Source organism: Trachymyrmex cornetzi, unplaced genomic scaffold, assembly GCF_001594075.2.
Source record: "Trachymyrmex cornetzi isolate Tcor2-1 unplaced genomic scaffold, Tcor1.1 scaffold56, whole genome shotgun sequence".
Classification (NCBI taxonomy): Eukaryota; Metazoa; Arthropoda; class Insecta; order Hymenoptera; family Formicidae; genus Trachymyrmex; species Trachymyrmex cornetzi.
Window position 1 is genome coordinate 2,258,541 of NW_017299871.1, and position 13,200 is coordinate 2,271,740.

A 13,200-nucleotide genomic window follows, 5' to 3' on the forward strand; every position below is an offset into this window, starting at 1 on the left:
ATATAATATTATATTACAAAATTTTATAGAAACAACTAAAATAATCTTGTAAAGTATTTTATCAATCTTTATCGGAATCCTCGCTTGTCGCGCTTTTTTCCTTTTCTTCCAGTTTAGTTCGTGCAATAAGTTCTTTTGCAGGGTTGAATGTGCCGTTAGTCTGGGTATTGCAGATGTAACATCGTGTACTTTTCTTATATTGCTCCAAAGCACATTTTTCACAAAAGTAATGCTTGCATCTAAAAAAGAATGGATTAGTCATAAAAAATATATTAAAAGCACCGAAAAAGTTAGCGATTAAGGATATACTTTAACAATCATACTTTGTAACAACAGGATCTGTGAAACTATTTCTACAAATAAAGCATTTAAACGGCAAGTTCTCCTCATCGCTGTCAATCTCATATTTCTTATCGTCTTCGTCTCCACTATCATTATATTCGCCAGTAGCAGCTTCTCTCTCCAATTGCCATCCCAGTTTATAATCCGACCGATCGTGTAAAAACTTACAGCTATCTGTATACAACGCAATAGAAGAATTTATATTAATACTAATTGAAAGTTGTATAGTATAATTAGTACGATTATTCAAAGAATAACTGAAAATATGATGTACCTCCAAAACCGCAGAAACCAGTCTCTTTGTAATCTTTGCATATGTCGGGTTGATAGTCCCATCTAACCGTTGCTCTAAGATTGGATGGTGCTCGAATTGGTCCCTTACGAACCATTCCGCTGGATGCATTTCCAGCCGCAGTATCCTTCTTTTTATAGTATTGTGCATAATTGTTCAAGCCTCTATAAATTTTATCATCTTGTTTTCCCTCTAATTCCTAATGATCAAGAGACGTATTATCAACTTTATTTTTCTAAGCAAGTTAATTTCAAACTCATTTAATGTACTTGATGAGTCAAGTACTCAATGCTATTCACTTAAAACATACCTCATTTATTTTTTGGGCCTTCTCAAATAGCGCTTGAGCGTCCCTGTCTTTCTCTGTTTCTGTTTCAAGAATAGCCGTTGCTCCTTGGTCACTCGGCCCAGCTGGTAGAGCCGTTCTGTTACTCTTATATGATACAGTTATGCCATCATCCTCACTATTATTATCGTCGTGCTTGATCTCCTGTTTCTTCACATTTGTCTACAAAAACAGGAATCAAATTATATATTTTTCAAATATCACACGTGTCTCCTTGTTCATTTCTACCAATGTAGATTAACTTTAATCTCGGTTTAACTTATTTTTATCTCTTTCATATTCTAAGAATTAGAAAAAAATGAAGAATAAGTTCTAAAAATCTGTAGTACTAGAAATAGAGTTTGAGACTCCATAGGTCTGTTTTCTATAGTTGAATTAGTGTACACTCTTGAAATTTAAAATGGAATATTCTTGATATATTTGATGAAAGTGAGAAAGAAAGTTCCAATGCAGTCTAATCAGGAATTAAAAACAGACCTAATTAATTGCGAAGTTGTTGATGCAACCGCGCCGTTTAAATATCCTATATATAGAGGTTATGCGTCTCCGTCACAGTGCGAAATACTTACGCTTTGTATCATGGGATTGTGATCGTCCTGTTTCTTTTCCTTCTTAACCACCATGGTCTCATCCTCGCTGCTATCTACGTAGGAATCAATACAAACGTTTATCCACACGACGTCTTTTTACACATAACCTAAAACTTTGGTTCGACTAAACTTATTCGAGAGATATAAATGTGATATCCAGATAGCGTGTACTTAAATTGACATTTGTTAACAATCACTCACCATCGCTGCCGTCCGCTCCTCTCCGCTTTCTCGTGGCATTATTGTGGATTTTACGCCTTTTAAAAAGAAAGGTGCAGTTCTTCTTCTCCGGCTCTTGCACTGCGTCGTCCATGTTTGTTTCGTAAACACTAGTGAACGCACGTAAACACCATCTCTTTGACATTCATTCAGCAGCCGGGTTTGTTTCCTGTTGTTTCTGTTTCACTGCTCGCCACGCATTGTTCCTCACGTCAAAATAAAAGTGGCCGAAAAATCGACTAATAATTCCAGGCTCAGCGACTTGAGTAAGTTCACGTGAAAGATGCTTTCGGTGTCATCGAACTCGGCTCGAGACCGGGTTGCCCGGGTTATGTTTTTTGACCGTATCGTATAGGCGGTATATTTTTAAATATTATGCCTTACAATTAGTTTAGACAAAGAACGAGCATAATTGTCTTATTTATGATGTATTGACATAATTATGGCGTATCTGTGAGACTAAAGTATGTGATGTCAGTTATTGATTATTTTGAAGAGTGGATAATTTATTGGGGATTATATAAGAGAATCTATATATAAAAAAAAATGTATATTAATGTAATATTACACATACATATATTTATAATATGCTTTTAGTATTGCATTGTGATTTGTATAGTGTCTTAAAAATAGTATTTAAGAAAAAAAATTGATAAACTTTATCATTTGCAGGTCTTCCAATTTCCTAAAGTAGTCGTAAGATAGTACCAGTAAGAACAATGAGCAAGAAGAAGAATATGGCAATCGATTTTCAAGACAATATGATACTGCTTACGCGAAAGTATTTGAAGCGTAGAATAATGTGCCCTGAAACGAAGTTCAGACATCATGTTAATGAACGACTACATGTGATGAATTTAGTGAAACGTACTGTTGAAATAGGTGAAAGCAATTCTGTCTTGTTAGTTGGACCTAGAGGCAGTGGAAAGACAACGGTATATTTATTCTTTATGACTGTAAAATAGTGATACACAGAAGCATGCAAAAAGCTGATCATTTACATGTAAAAATAATTTTACTGTCTCAAAAGTATGCATACAAATGTAGTTATTTGCATGTAAGACTCAATTAAAAAGGAGATAACAAAGGAATCTAAATATAAATCCTACTTTATCTTTTTTTAGTTCTAATTCTTAGAAATAAAAAAAGATAAAAATAAGTTAAATTTAGTATATAATTCTATCAATTCATTTTTCTATCAATATGATAGCTTTAATCGTAATTAAACTTTTTATCTTTTTTTTTTTTTCATTTTAAGAAGTAGAAAAACGTAAACGGTAAGTTAAGCCGAGATTAAAATTGATGAAACCGAGCCTGAGAAATTAAAAAAAGATAAAGAGTTAAATCAAAATTAAATCTATATTGGTAGAAATGGACATAAGAGATTAAAGTTAGTCTCTTATGTCCATTGATAAACATTAATAATAGAGGAAGATAATTTTAATGAAGATGTTGGCACTTAGGAAGCGATTTCATTGCATTTGTAGTATATTCAAATATAATTCAATCTCGATTTTGGCCATTTAAGTGCTGCATGTATTGTACACTTACTGGATACACCCCTGGTGATACACTCTGTATTCTAATTAATGATAATTATTTACATGTAATTCCAGCTTGTTAATAGTGTCTTGAAGGAATTGTCTGCTTTAAAAAGTTTTAAAGACAACGCGATAATAGTGAATCTCCATGGATTGGTACACACTGACGACCGTTTAGCGCTCAAAGATCTAACTCGTCAGATGCAATTAGAAAATGTCGTTGAGGGTAAGGTTTTTGGTACATTTGCAGAAAATCTAAGCTTTCTCTTAGATTATCTGAAATCTGGTGATAAACATCGCTCCAAACCAGTCATCTTCATACTTGATGAGTTTGATCTGTTTTGTGAACATCATAATCAGACATTGTTGTATAATCTGTTTGACGTTGCACAATCTGCACAGGTAAACGTTTAAATGTGTCAGACTAAAAAAAAGTAAAAAAAATCTGTAGATTTTGATATAAATAAATACTTTTATTTTTGTAGATACCAATATGTGTAGTGGGGATAAGTTGTAGATTAGACGTCATGGAGCTGCTGGAGAAGAGAGTCAAGTCGAGATTCTCGCATCGCCAAATATTTTTATTTCCCGGTGATACATCATCTTCGGAACAGCCTATGTCCGCGTTTGACGATCGTCTGGAACTCTTTCGAGACCTTCTCAGCTTACCTGACGATGAAAATGTAAATAAAATGGAGCAACAGTACGATGATTGTACGATAGATCCGCAATTTGGTTCTATGTGGAACGATTATATTAAGAGTTTAACTACCAATGTTACGATGGTGAATTTACTTAAGAGAATGTATCATATTGATGTGAGCGAGAGGAGCTTTAGAAATTTTCTCGCGGTAGCCGTCTCGACGTTGTCCGAAAAACATCAGAAACTGGAAGTGAATGATTTTGTCGAAGCAAGTAAAATCTTTTCACAGGATGATAAATTGTTGATACTCGAAGGACTGTCCATTTTAGAAATGTGTTTGGTATGTTTTTTTGCGATTATTTCCTAAAATTAACTTAATTTTATAGCAAAAAATATCTATATTCCGATATCACAGATAATAGCGATGAAACAGGAGACGGAAATTTACGACGGCGAGCCATTGAATTTCGAGGCGATATACAATCGCTATATGAAATTTGCGAATCAGAATTCCTCTGTACAATCTGTCCAGAAACCAGTTATCATGAAAGCTTTTGAGCATATCAAGGTAAGAGACGCTTTCATACTAAAATTATTTGGTTCTTGAAAAGAAAAGATGAATAAATATATATATATATATATATTCTGTAGAACTTAGAGATCTTGCTGCCAGTTGGAAATACGAATACAAAGTTCGAAAAAGAATATCAATATTACAAATTTACGTTAACATCGCAGCAAGTTATTGAAGCTGTGAAAAATTATTCTGGTCTTCCTACAGAAGTTTCTCAGTGGGCATCAAGCAGTATATAATAACGATATAGTTTCAAGTATTCAACCTATTGTGTTCCATAAAACTACACATGACACGTAATTAATAAGTTTTTTAGCGACGTATTTATAGAATAAATTTAGATATAGGTATTTATATCACTCCAATATTAGGAATATACTTGTAGGAATCGATAATAATCTTTTAGACACATTTTTATATGTTAAATATTATTATTAAGCTCATTTCTCTCTATACTCCTGATTAATAATCGTCATAAAAACGAAGACAATTATGAAGATACGCGACGTTTACGTTTCGCGTTTATATATTATGCCCTCCAAAAAACGTGTGATACTCTAGTCTTACATCTTTTGAATATTGCCATTCATACGTATATATATCCAGTTAAATTTTCTAAATTTAGTTTAGAAAATTTTTCGAAATATCAATAGAGTAGAAAATCGGAAGAAATATCACAAAAATACAATGAAATTGTAAATATTCTCAATACGCATTAGTACAATATTTAAAAAGAAAAAAGGAGGAATAATATTTTGTGAATATATACTAAATATGGTTTCCAGGAACAGTTCCTGTCAATATACAAACGAAGTAGAGGTATACGCATCTTCGATATATGAAAGATAATAAGGAAGATGCATAAATATTTATCGAATTATTTTATTTCTTACAATAACAAGCATTATCTTATCAAGTGTTATGAACGATTAGCTAATTTAGTCGATTGAAACCATATTTGTGCCACTGACTAAGCAGTGTTAAAATTCAGTTTGTCTGTGATCCACTTATCATGTCCATTTATCTCTCTGTGTCGTGTGTGCGAGCGCGCATGTATGTCCGCGATCAATATTTATATGTGTGAATGAATAAAAATTTAAGTACTTATTAAGAAACGTGTCTGTGTCGCACAGACACATACATATTATTCGGACATATTAGAATGCAACGAAATTACATTGTGCACGTGTCTATGTTTATACATTTGTAATAAACAATTTACATCTCTGATAAAGTATAAGTCTCACTGTGGATCCGTTCTTTTTAATCTATCCAAGCAAACTGTGGCTTCGCTACCGCGGTTATCGTAGAGTCCGCGATCGTCCTGATTTGGGAATTTCTCGCCACCAGCTTCTTTGGCAATTGAGGTTTCCCAGATTTTGAAAAATTCGTTAATTTTTTCTTTTGATGCTGAGTAATATATGAATCGTGACCTGTATCAAAAATGCGCGTTACACATTTCGGCACAGATTTTAGACGTAGTTCTCTTACCAGGATTCATGCCTACAGGAGGTACGTTCCTTAGTACTTCTTCCATAGTAAACGGTCGAAGCGCTGACATAGCACGACTCACACCTATCTGTAAATAAACATGTTTCATATCACATATCATAAGTAAAATAAACTGCGTAAAAAATTAAGAAAATTCGCACCTTTGAATGACGTATTCTATGTTCTACAAGATCTGCTCCGAGTACTTCTTCATAAACTGCCATTCTAATCGGTATTATTTTATCTATTATCTACAGATAAGGATATTTACAGATACCATTTACATTTTACATATGATACATTTTTTTAAGGAATAAAATCACAAACCCATAGCAGTGTGATAGAGCTGAAGAAACTCCAAATTGATAAGCAAAGTGCAGATAAACTTTGTACTCCTAAAAGGTACCAACCGCCTCCTACGAACAAATAGAAATTCATGCACTGTATGACTTGGAATAAGAAAGATGCGTAAAAATTATAGCATACCTTTGAACAAGCCCTTTCTTCCACTTGTGGTGTCAAGGGGATGAGGATTATCAGCAAATAAACCAATGGCAATAACTCCCCAAATGCCACTTGCGCCTATACTTTAAACAAATACGAGTGTTTATTGTCGCGATGGAGAAAAATTGATAAAAATTTGATATATTGATGGAATTAATGTAAACGAACCGTGAGTGGCGGCTGCACCAACAGGATCATCTATGTGAATTCTGTCTAATGCTGGCATTGTGATACACGTGATAAAACCACCTACCATTCCGACTATCATCGCTTCCCAATTTCTGTACAGGAAACACCCACCTGATGCAACATAAATGTTTAAAAATCGGTTGTTTTCTCACGTTTTCTGTATTAATTAAACATGTACCGGTAACTGCCACCAGTGCGCCAAGAACACCGTTTATCTGACTAAGGATATCAATTCCATTCGGATTAGTCAAGCTGAATCCCAAACCGATAAGACCACCTCCCATACTGGCTATCATCGTGGAGACAGCCGCTCGAGCGGCGTACTGCCATCGATCACCGGTTACTCCGTAAGTACTACCACTGTTGAACGCTAACCATCCCCACCTATTTATGGTTCACAGTCCTTTTTATATTCTATTTAATTTATTGCATTCGATATCGCGGTAATCTACGATTGTTTTACCATAGCACGAACAGCCCCATAATAGCATTGACTGGGCATCCGAGTGGTAGAGGGTCGATGCCGTTGTCGTATCTGCCTATTCTGGGACCGAGCATGATTGCACAAGCGAGAGCTGTATTAACAGGTAAATGCATCTATCGAAATTTATCCGTTTATCGTTGATTACCTGGCAATGATATTCTTGTAACTCTAATTACCTGAAACACCACCAACAAGATGCACCGGACCAGAACCAGCAATATCAACGACCCCCATGCGGTTCAGGAAACCATGATCGCCCCACACCCACCCGGCTGGCATGCAGTACACGATAGTGTTCAAAAACGAGAAGAGGCAATATGCCTTAAAGTTACATCTAGAAATACAAAATGTAGAACTGATATGTCTTTGATATCGTATTTGCGAAAATAAATACCGTTCTGCCATAGCACCACTAACGATGGTCGTAGAGGTGGTGGCGAAGCTCAATTGAAATAGAAATGCGGCGCAAATGGAACCCATGTATTCGTCGTCGACGGGAGGATCCACGAGTATACCTCCGATGCCGATTAGAGGGTTGTTGGGTTTGCACAAGCCAAAGCTAAATCCGAATCCAAAGATCCAATAAGTTAAGCCGCCGAGAACTATATCGACTACATTCTTCATCATGATATTGACCTCATTTTTCAAAGATACACAGCCGGACTCTAACATTCCGAAACCTACAGAGTTTGTAAGAGAATCAATATTGGTGCGCGTATTAATAAAAGTACAAAAATAACGGTAGTTCATCTCTTAATCAGACAGATAGAATAACTTGCATATTTCGGAGATTATTTTTAGTATTACCTGTTTGCATTGTAAAAATCATGAAGGAGCTCGTGACGATCCAGTTGCTATCTTCTTGCGTAAGATTGTATAAAGCGCTAACATATCTATCAACAGTAACGTTTGTATAATTTTTCTCGGAATTCGCCAGTTCCATGATGTTCAAACTGTTACTTCGTCGCTAGAAAGAGTTTGACTGCTAATGTCTTCGTTCGCATGTATTGAGCGCGGAGTTGTGCTTGGGACAAACAAATTAAAAATTTAGGATGTACGCGGGCAAAACAAGTCTGGTATTGGTATTGATAGTAATGTCAGGACTTCTGTCAGCAACCGATCAAGCGAAACTATTAAAAGAAGCGAATCATTAAATAAGAAAATATTTTAGATTATTTTAGAATAGACAAAGCACTTAAGACACGTTTTCATGTTTTTAACTTTTTTTTTATTGGCCTTACATTTTCGAGATTACAGAAAATTTTTCTCGCTCGCATATCCAACAATTTCTCTTCGTTCTTTTAATTAAATAACGTCAAAATTATGTATAATACAACATTAATCTAATATATATTATTGAAAATGATATCACGTATATAATGAATTCCCGTCATCTATACCATACTTTAAGATTTATGATACAGTACAATATAGGTGCTAGTCTAAAAAAAAAGAAAAAACCATTATGACTGTAACGTGCAGTGAAGAAATAATGTGTGAGAATGTTAACGATGATGGCGATGCAGACTTTTTTTGGTTTTTTCTTATTTTTTTTTATAGGTGGCCAGGCTAGATTAATGATATTACATGATCACATAAATTTACACAAATTAGTTCTTACATAATACGGTGAACTAAAGCCCTCTTAGGTGGCAGAATAAAAAGAATGGAATCGACAAGCATTTTTTTTTTATCATTCAAGGATATGGTTGTGTAGATTTATGGAAGCGAATGTGCAATATCAAGACAAAATTTCACACAAAGTATATCGATAGATGTAATTTTGTATGCTCGGTTTTCGAAAGCGTCTCTATGAGGACTACGTTGGTAGATGGTAGATTTTTGTTGTTGAATCCCTTGCTGTTTTGGCAATTTGCTCATCCTGCGGGGTTTAGTGACCGTATACATTTTCATCGCTATACGCTATGTATAGGAAGAAATCCTCTTCGTGATGTTCCTGTTGAAGAGTTTTATAAGATTAGACGAGCGACTATGAAGCATAAAAATCAAAGCATCTCATTTGATATACGCATTTTTCATAACAATAGTCAATCCAATTACCGCATAAAGAGAACCCATGGTAGCGCTTGTTGGAGGAATGATGTTGTTTACGAAGAAGAACAAGGCATCTTCGGGACGTAAATGAATCCTCTTACGAATTAAAAAATAAAATTGACCGACAGTCAAATCAGAAGGTACCAAATACTTTTGTTTGTCCAGATCGCTGATCTTTGCTTTAGGTGCCTTCTCGACTATCACCTACAACAACATTTACATTATGTCTCTCAAATATTTTTTAAATATATAAAAATATAATATTAGTTATAATATAACATTAGGAGGATATTTTAATTAGTCGCTGCAAAGGCACAAAACAAATCAATCACTGGGCCTTTTTCTCCAGGAGGAAAGAAGAGGAAGAAAGATGAACTGGTGCAAAAGTTCAGCCAAAAAGAACAGGTCTCTACTGCATATCTCATTAAAGTTACTTAAGCTATTTGCCTGGCAAATTGACATTTCAGCTTTCGCTAACAAAAATCATAAAAAAACAACTTTTTTTTGGCTCGCTACAGTCAAGTTTCAATTATGTACTTAATGTCATGAGACCGAGTGAGACGGTTTAAATCGGTTGAAACACGTCCAACTTAACGGATTCAAATTCGAGTCCTGTTGGACTGGCGAATGCACGTGTAATTCGATACGATAATTTCGAGTGAAACGTCATGTGATCCATGATTCAGCGAAGATAAATAATTTATTCTTTCTTTTGTGACGATCACGAATATGACCATGAGTTAGGATAAATTCAGGAATGAATCACGTTTTAAAAAATGATTGATTAAAAAGAGATTAATCTGCCAGGAATTAATTATAATGACAACCACAAATATCAATCTATCTTTTTCCGTTTCTTTTTTTCTCATTTACGGAATATTTGATCTGTAAAACGTGTTTTTTTCACGATCGAAATATGCAAATGTAATCTATTCGTAGAAAGATCCTCCTAACGTCCAATCTGAAATATATTTTGAAAGGCAAAAAAATGTTTAAAAATAATTAAATACTTAAATATATATTTGAAAATAATTAAATAAATAACAAAATATATATTCAATTTGTAAGAGCTCGTTAATTTATTTGTTATTTATTAAAAATCAAGGGAAATTAAATAAAACAATTCGACTCCGAAAGCGGAGAAATTAGGGCAATTTACTGGAAAAATCTGGAAAAATCGAAATTATTCCACTGTCACAATTTCCAGGCTCAAAAATAAAAACAATGCTTTAAAACAATGCTTAACAAGAATACACATTTTACATATGTTTAACATAACTCTGGAAACTTGGGTTTTAACCTAGCAGTAAAATGCTGCAAATCATTTCCTGAATTATTAACAAGACAAATAATTTCCAAGAATGTTGACGTATCCAAAGTCTACTCGATGACCAAAACATTCGAGAACATTCGAGACGCGGAGCGATCGTGTGCCTGAAGTAAATAAATTCAAAAGATAACTAGGCGATTCCAGGTGAAATTTCGACGCGCTGGAAAACTTGGTCGATTGCACGTCGTGAAGCAGATCAATACGCGTGCGGGGGGAGAGGACGTACGCGAGGCGCAGCGCAATTTCGCTGCCTAAGTGCGCAAAAAAGAAAGACTTGGGTCTCGTCGGAGAGAAGCGCCTCGTCCGAAACGATATGCGACGCAAAATACGAGGCCGACCTTGGAGTTCACCGGGGGACCATCGAGGGACGGCCGCGGCGCGACATTACGAAAGCAGCCGACGCGACGGGGACGAGAGGAGCTTCCCGCCTCTCCCCCTCATCGACGTTCGCGAGACTCTCCTTGCGGGAAGCGCAGCGGAAGTCGGCGGTGGCTAACCATCCGGGATACGTAAACCCCCCGTGAAACTTTCGAAGGATGCTTTGTACTCACGGGAACCCGATCGGGATATTTCCGTCGGATCTTCTCGCCCTCGGCCTTCCTCTTCTCGAACGGATGTTCCTCTTTGTACTGGAACTTCATTGTCCCCCGTTTGCGAGCGGGTCGCGCGACACAACGACGACGGCGGCGACGGCGACGACGCTCTCCTTCGTGCCTTCACTCGTGTTCCGTACCTCGTCCTTTCGCTCCTTTCGTTTACACGCGCGCGCACACTCTCCTCTCTCTCCCTCTAACTTGCGTCTCCGTGACACAGGCCTCGCGGGTGCTGAATTGACACGAACGCGATTCTCGATGATTCTCTCGCGACCGCGACAACAATCGCCGTGCGTCACAGGCGGCTGCGATTGCGCGTTTCGTTACGAACGTTCCTCCGCCGTGAGAAAATAGTTCCCCTTTTTCGTTAACGAATGATCTAGAATCGATTGCGTTTCTTGATGGGTACTCTGTTTCTGTTCCCTCTGTTTTTCTGCCCTGCCCCGCAGTGTCCTGTTACCTGTTACCTGTACTAGACTGTTGAACTGTTTTAGAACTAGAAAGCCTCAAGGCTCAAAGGGAGAGAATGGCAAATTGCATCACGTAAATGCCCGCGTCCAATCAGGACGAGGGTCACGTGACCAGTTTTCTCCAATCTCTTCCATGCCTATGGAACTTTGATGTCCGCGTCCAATCGAAGGAAATGGGTTACGTGATGCAGTTTTCTTACTTTCTCCCTTTGAGGCTCTATCTAGATTCTGGAACTGTCCAGAACTCTCTTTCTCGATTAGACAAATGGTCTGTTTTCTATTCCTGCGCTAGAATGTTCTAGAACTCTCTTTCTTTCTTTCTTTAAACAAATATCAAACGTATATCTATTTCACTTTAAGTTCCAAAAGTGTACCAGTTTAGCAACAGAAAACAGACTAGGGCCCCTATTCTTGAAAAAAAAAAACGTATACGAAAAACTAGGGAAATACTATAATTAATTAATATACGGACGATGAAAGCATTATTCAGAGCGGTATTTTATGAATATCGAGAGCCCGAGTGTTAATCTTAAAAGTTTTTATTAAATACTATAATGTACGTAACGTATACTGTAGTATTTCCCTAGACTGTTGTATACGTTTCTTTTCAAGAATAGAAATCCTGGGGATCGATTCTGTATCTTGAAACGAGGAAAATTGAGCGAACAAAAGTGAGCGAATTTATTAGAGTACTGATAATTTCATTGGACAACGCCTAGTAAATTTGCTCACTTTAGTAATTTTTACCTGGTTGGAAGATACAGTAATCGACCCCCTGAGATGACGTTGCAAAAACCGATAATTTTTTACAAAAATCGTTGAATCACTCGAGAAAATTTGCAGATATAAGGTTTACATGGGAAGGAACCAATCATATTAAAGAATCACCGAGCGCGGTCAATACCTCTCTCGTCCGCCGCGACGCGGCGCTTCGAGAGGCGATTTCGCGCCTCTTTTGATATTTCAAATTCGCGACGGTTGGCGAGCGCGTTGTGACGTCATCGCGGAAGATCGTGGAGTAGAAATCGTTCGAATCGCGTCCGCGCGTTTAATTGTCCGCGATCGCGATCGATTTTCAGAAGCGGATTCCGCGTGCGGTCGAGACGTTGTCTCGCGAGTGTTTTTTGTGAAACGCGCAAGATGTATATATCGCGCGTGTCGAACGTAATAACGAAAGTGTTGTGCGACATCATAAATCTCGGACGACGGGATTCAGGGGACCATCCGCCATCGAATCTTTTCCGCAACGAACAACGTAGCTACCACGACCGTTGCCAGGTATCCTCATTACATTCTGGAATTAACATCATTAATATTTTCACCGCGAGTTTCGCCAGAATTTTCGCCGGAGTCGAACTTGTCCTAAATTATAGCGAATTCGGATCACTTAGGCTACGCCGCTAGATCAGTGCACATTAAACGTTGCTGTACATGAAATTAGCAAAGTAAAATATGGCAGTATATAAATATTTTAAACAATTAACTATCTACTAATGATATTGTCACATTATTTTACGAATATGTATGTATATGTATA

The 13,200-nt window shown here is 36.7% G+C and overlaps 4 protein-coding genes across 4 annotated transcripts; 1 reads left to right on the top strand and 3 right to left on the bottom strand.

Annotated features, from left to right (window-relative positions):
• Positions 1-61: 61 nt before the first annotated feature.
• On the bottom strand, positions 62-2,022 carry mdlc (RING finger protein mdlc). The gene is made up of 6 exons (XM_018514754.1): positions 1,772-2,022; positions 1,550-1,623; positions 945-1,142; positions 617-833; positions 324-516; positions 62-239 (listed from the first exon to the last, which is right to left on the bottom strand). The coding sequence occupies exons 1-6, from the start codon at positions 1,932-1,934 to the stop codon at positions 62-64; spliced, it is 1,023 nt and encodes a 340-aa protein (XP_018370256.1). The 5' UTR covers positions 1,935-2,022.
• Positions 1,986-5,210, top strand: Orc4 (origin recognition complex subunit 4). The gene is made up of 6 exons (XM_018514752.1): positions 1,986-2,055; positions 2,462-2,724; positions 3,406-3,732; positions 3,816-4,313; positions 4,389-4,541; positions 4,625-5,210. Exons 2-6 carry the CDS (start codon positions 2,509-2,511, stop codon positions 4,784-4,786), a joined length of 1,356 nt encoding a protein of 451 aa, XP_018370254.1. The 5' UTR covers positions 1,986-2,055; positions 2,462-2,508; the 3' UTR covers positions 4,787-5,210.
• A 53-nt stretch (positions 5,211-5,263) lies between these two features.
• Positions 5,264-8,353, bottom strand: Amt (Ammonium transporter). Its single transcript, XM_018514809.1, has 11 exons — positions 8,023-8,353; positions 7,610-7,895; positions 7,392-7,549; positions 7,195-7,306; positions 6,910-7,115; positions 6,711-6,842; positions 6,525-6,620; positions 6,366-6,454; positions 6,200-6,289; positions 6,039-6,126; positions 5,264-5,980 (listed from the first exon to the last, which is right to left on the bottom strand). Exons 1-11 carry the CDS (start codon positions 8,156-8,158, stop codon positions 5,811-5,813), a joined length of 1,563 nt encoding a protein of 520 aa, XP_018370311.1. The 5' UTR covers positions 8,159-8,353; the 3' UTR covers positions 5,264-5,810.
• A 67-nt stretch (positions 8,354-8,420) lies between these two features.
• On the bottom strand, positions 8,421-11,616 carry Atg8a (GABA type A receptor-associated protein autophagy-related 8a). Its single transcript, XM_018514755.1, has 4 exons — positions 11,603-11,616; positions 11,152-11,572; positions 9,277-9,474; positions 8,421-9,172 (listed from the first exon to the last, which is right to left on the bottom strand). The coding sequence occupies exons 2-4, from the start codon at positions 11,239-11,241 to the stop codon at positions 9,107-9,109; spliced, it is 354 nt and encodes a 117-aa protein (XP_018370257.1). The 5' UTR covers positions 11,242-11,572; positions 11,603-11,616; the 3' UTR covers positions 8,421-9,106.
• Positions 11,617-13,200: the final 1,584 nt, after the last annotated feature.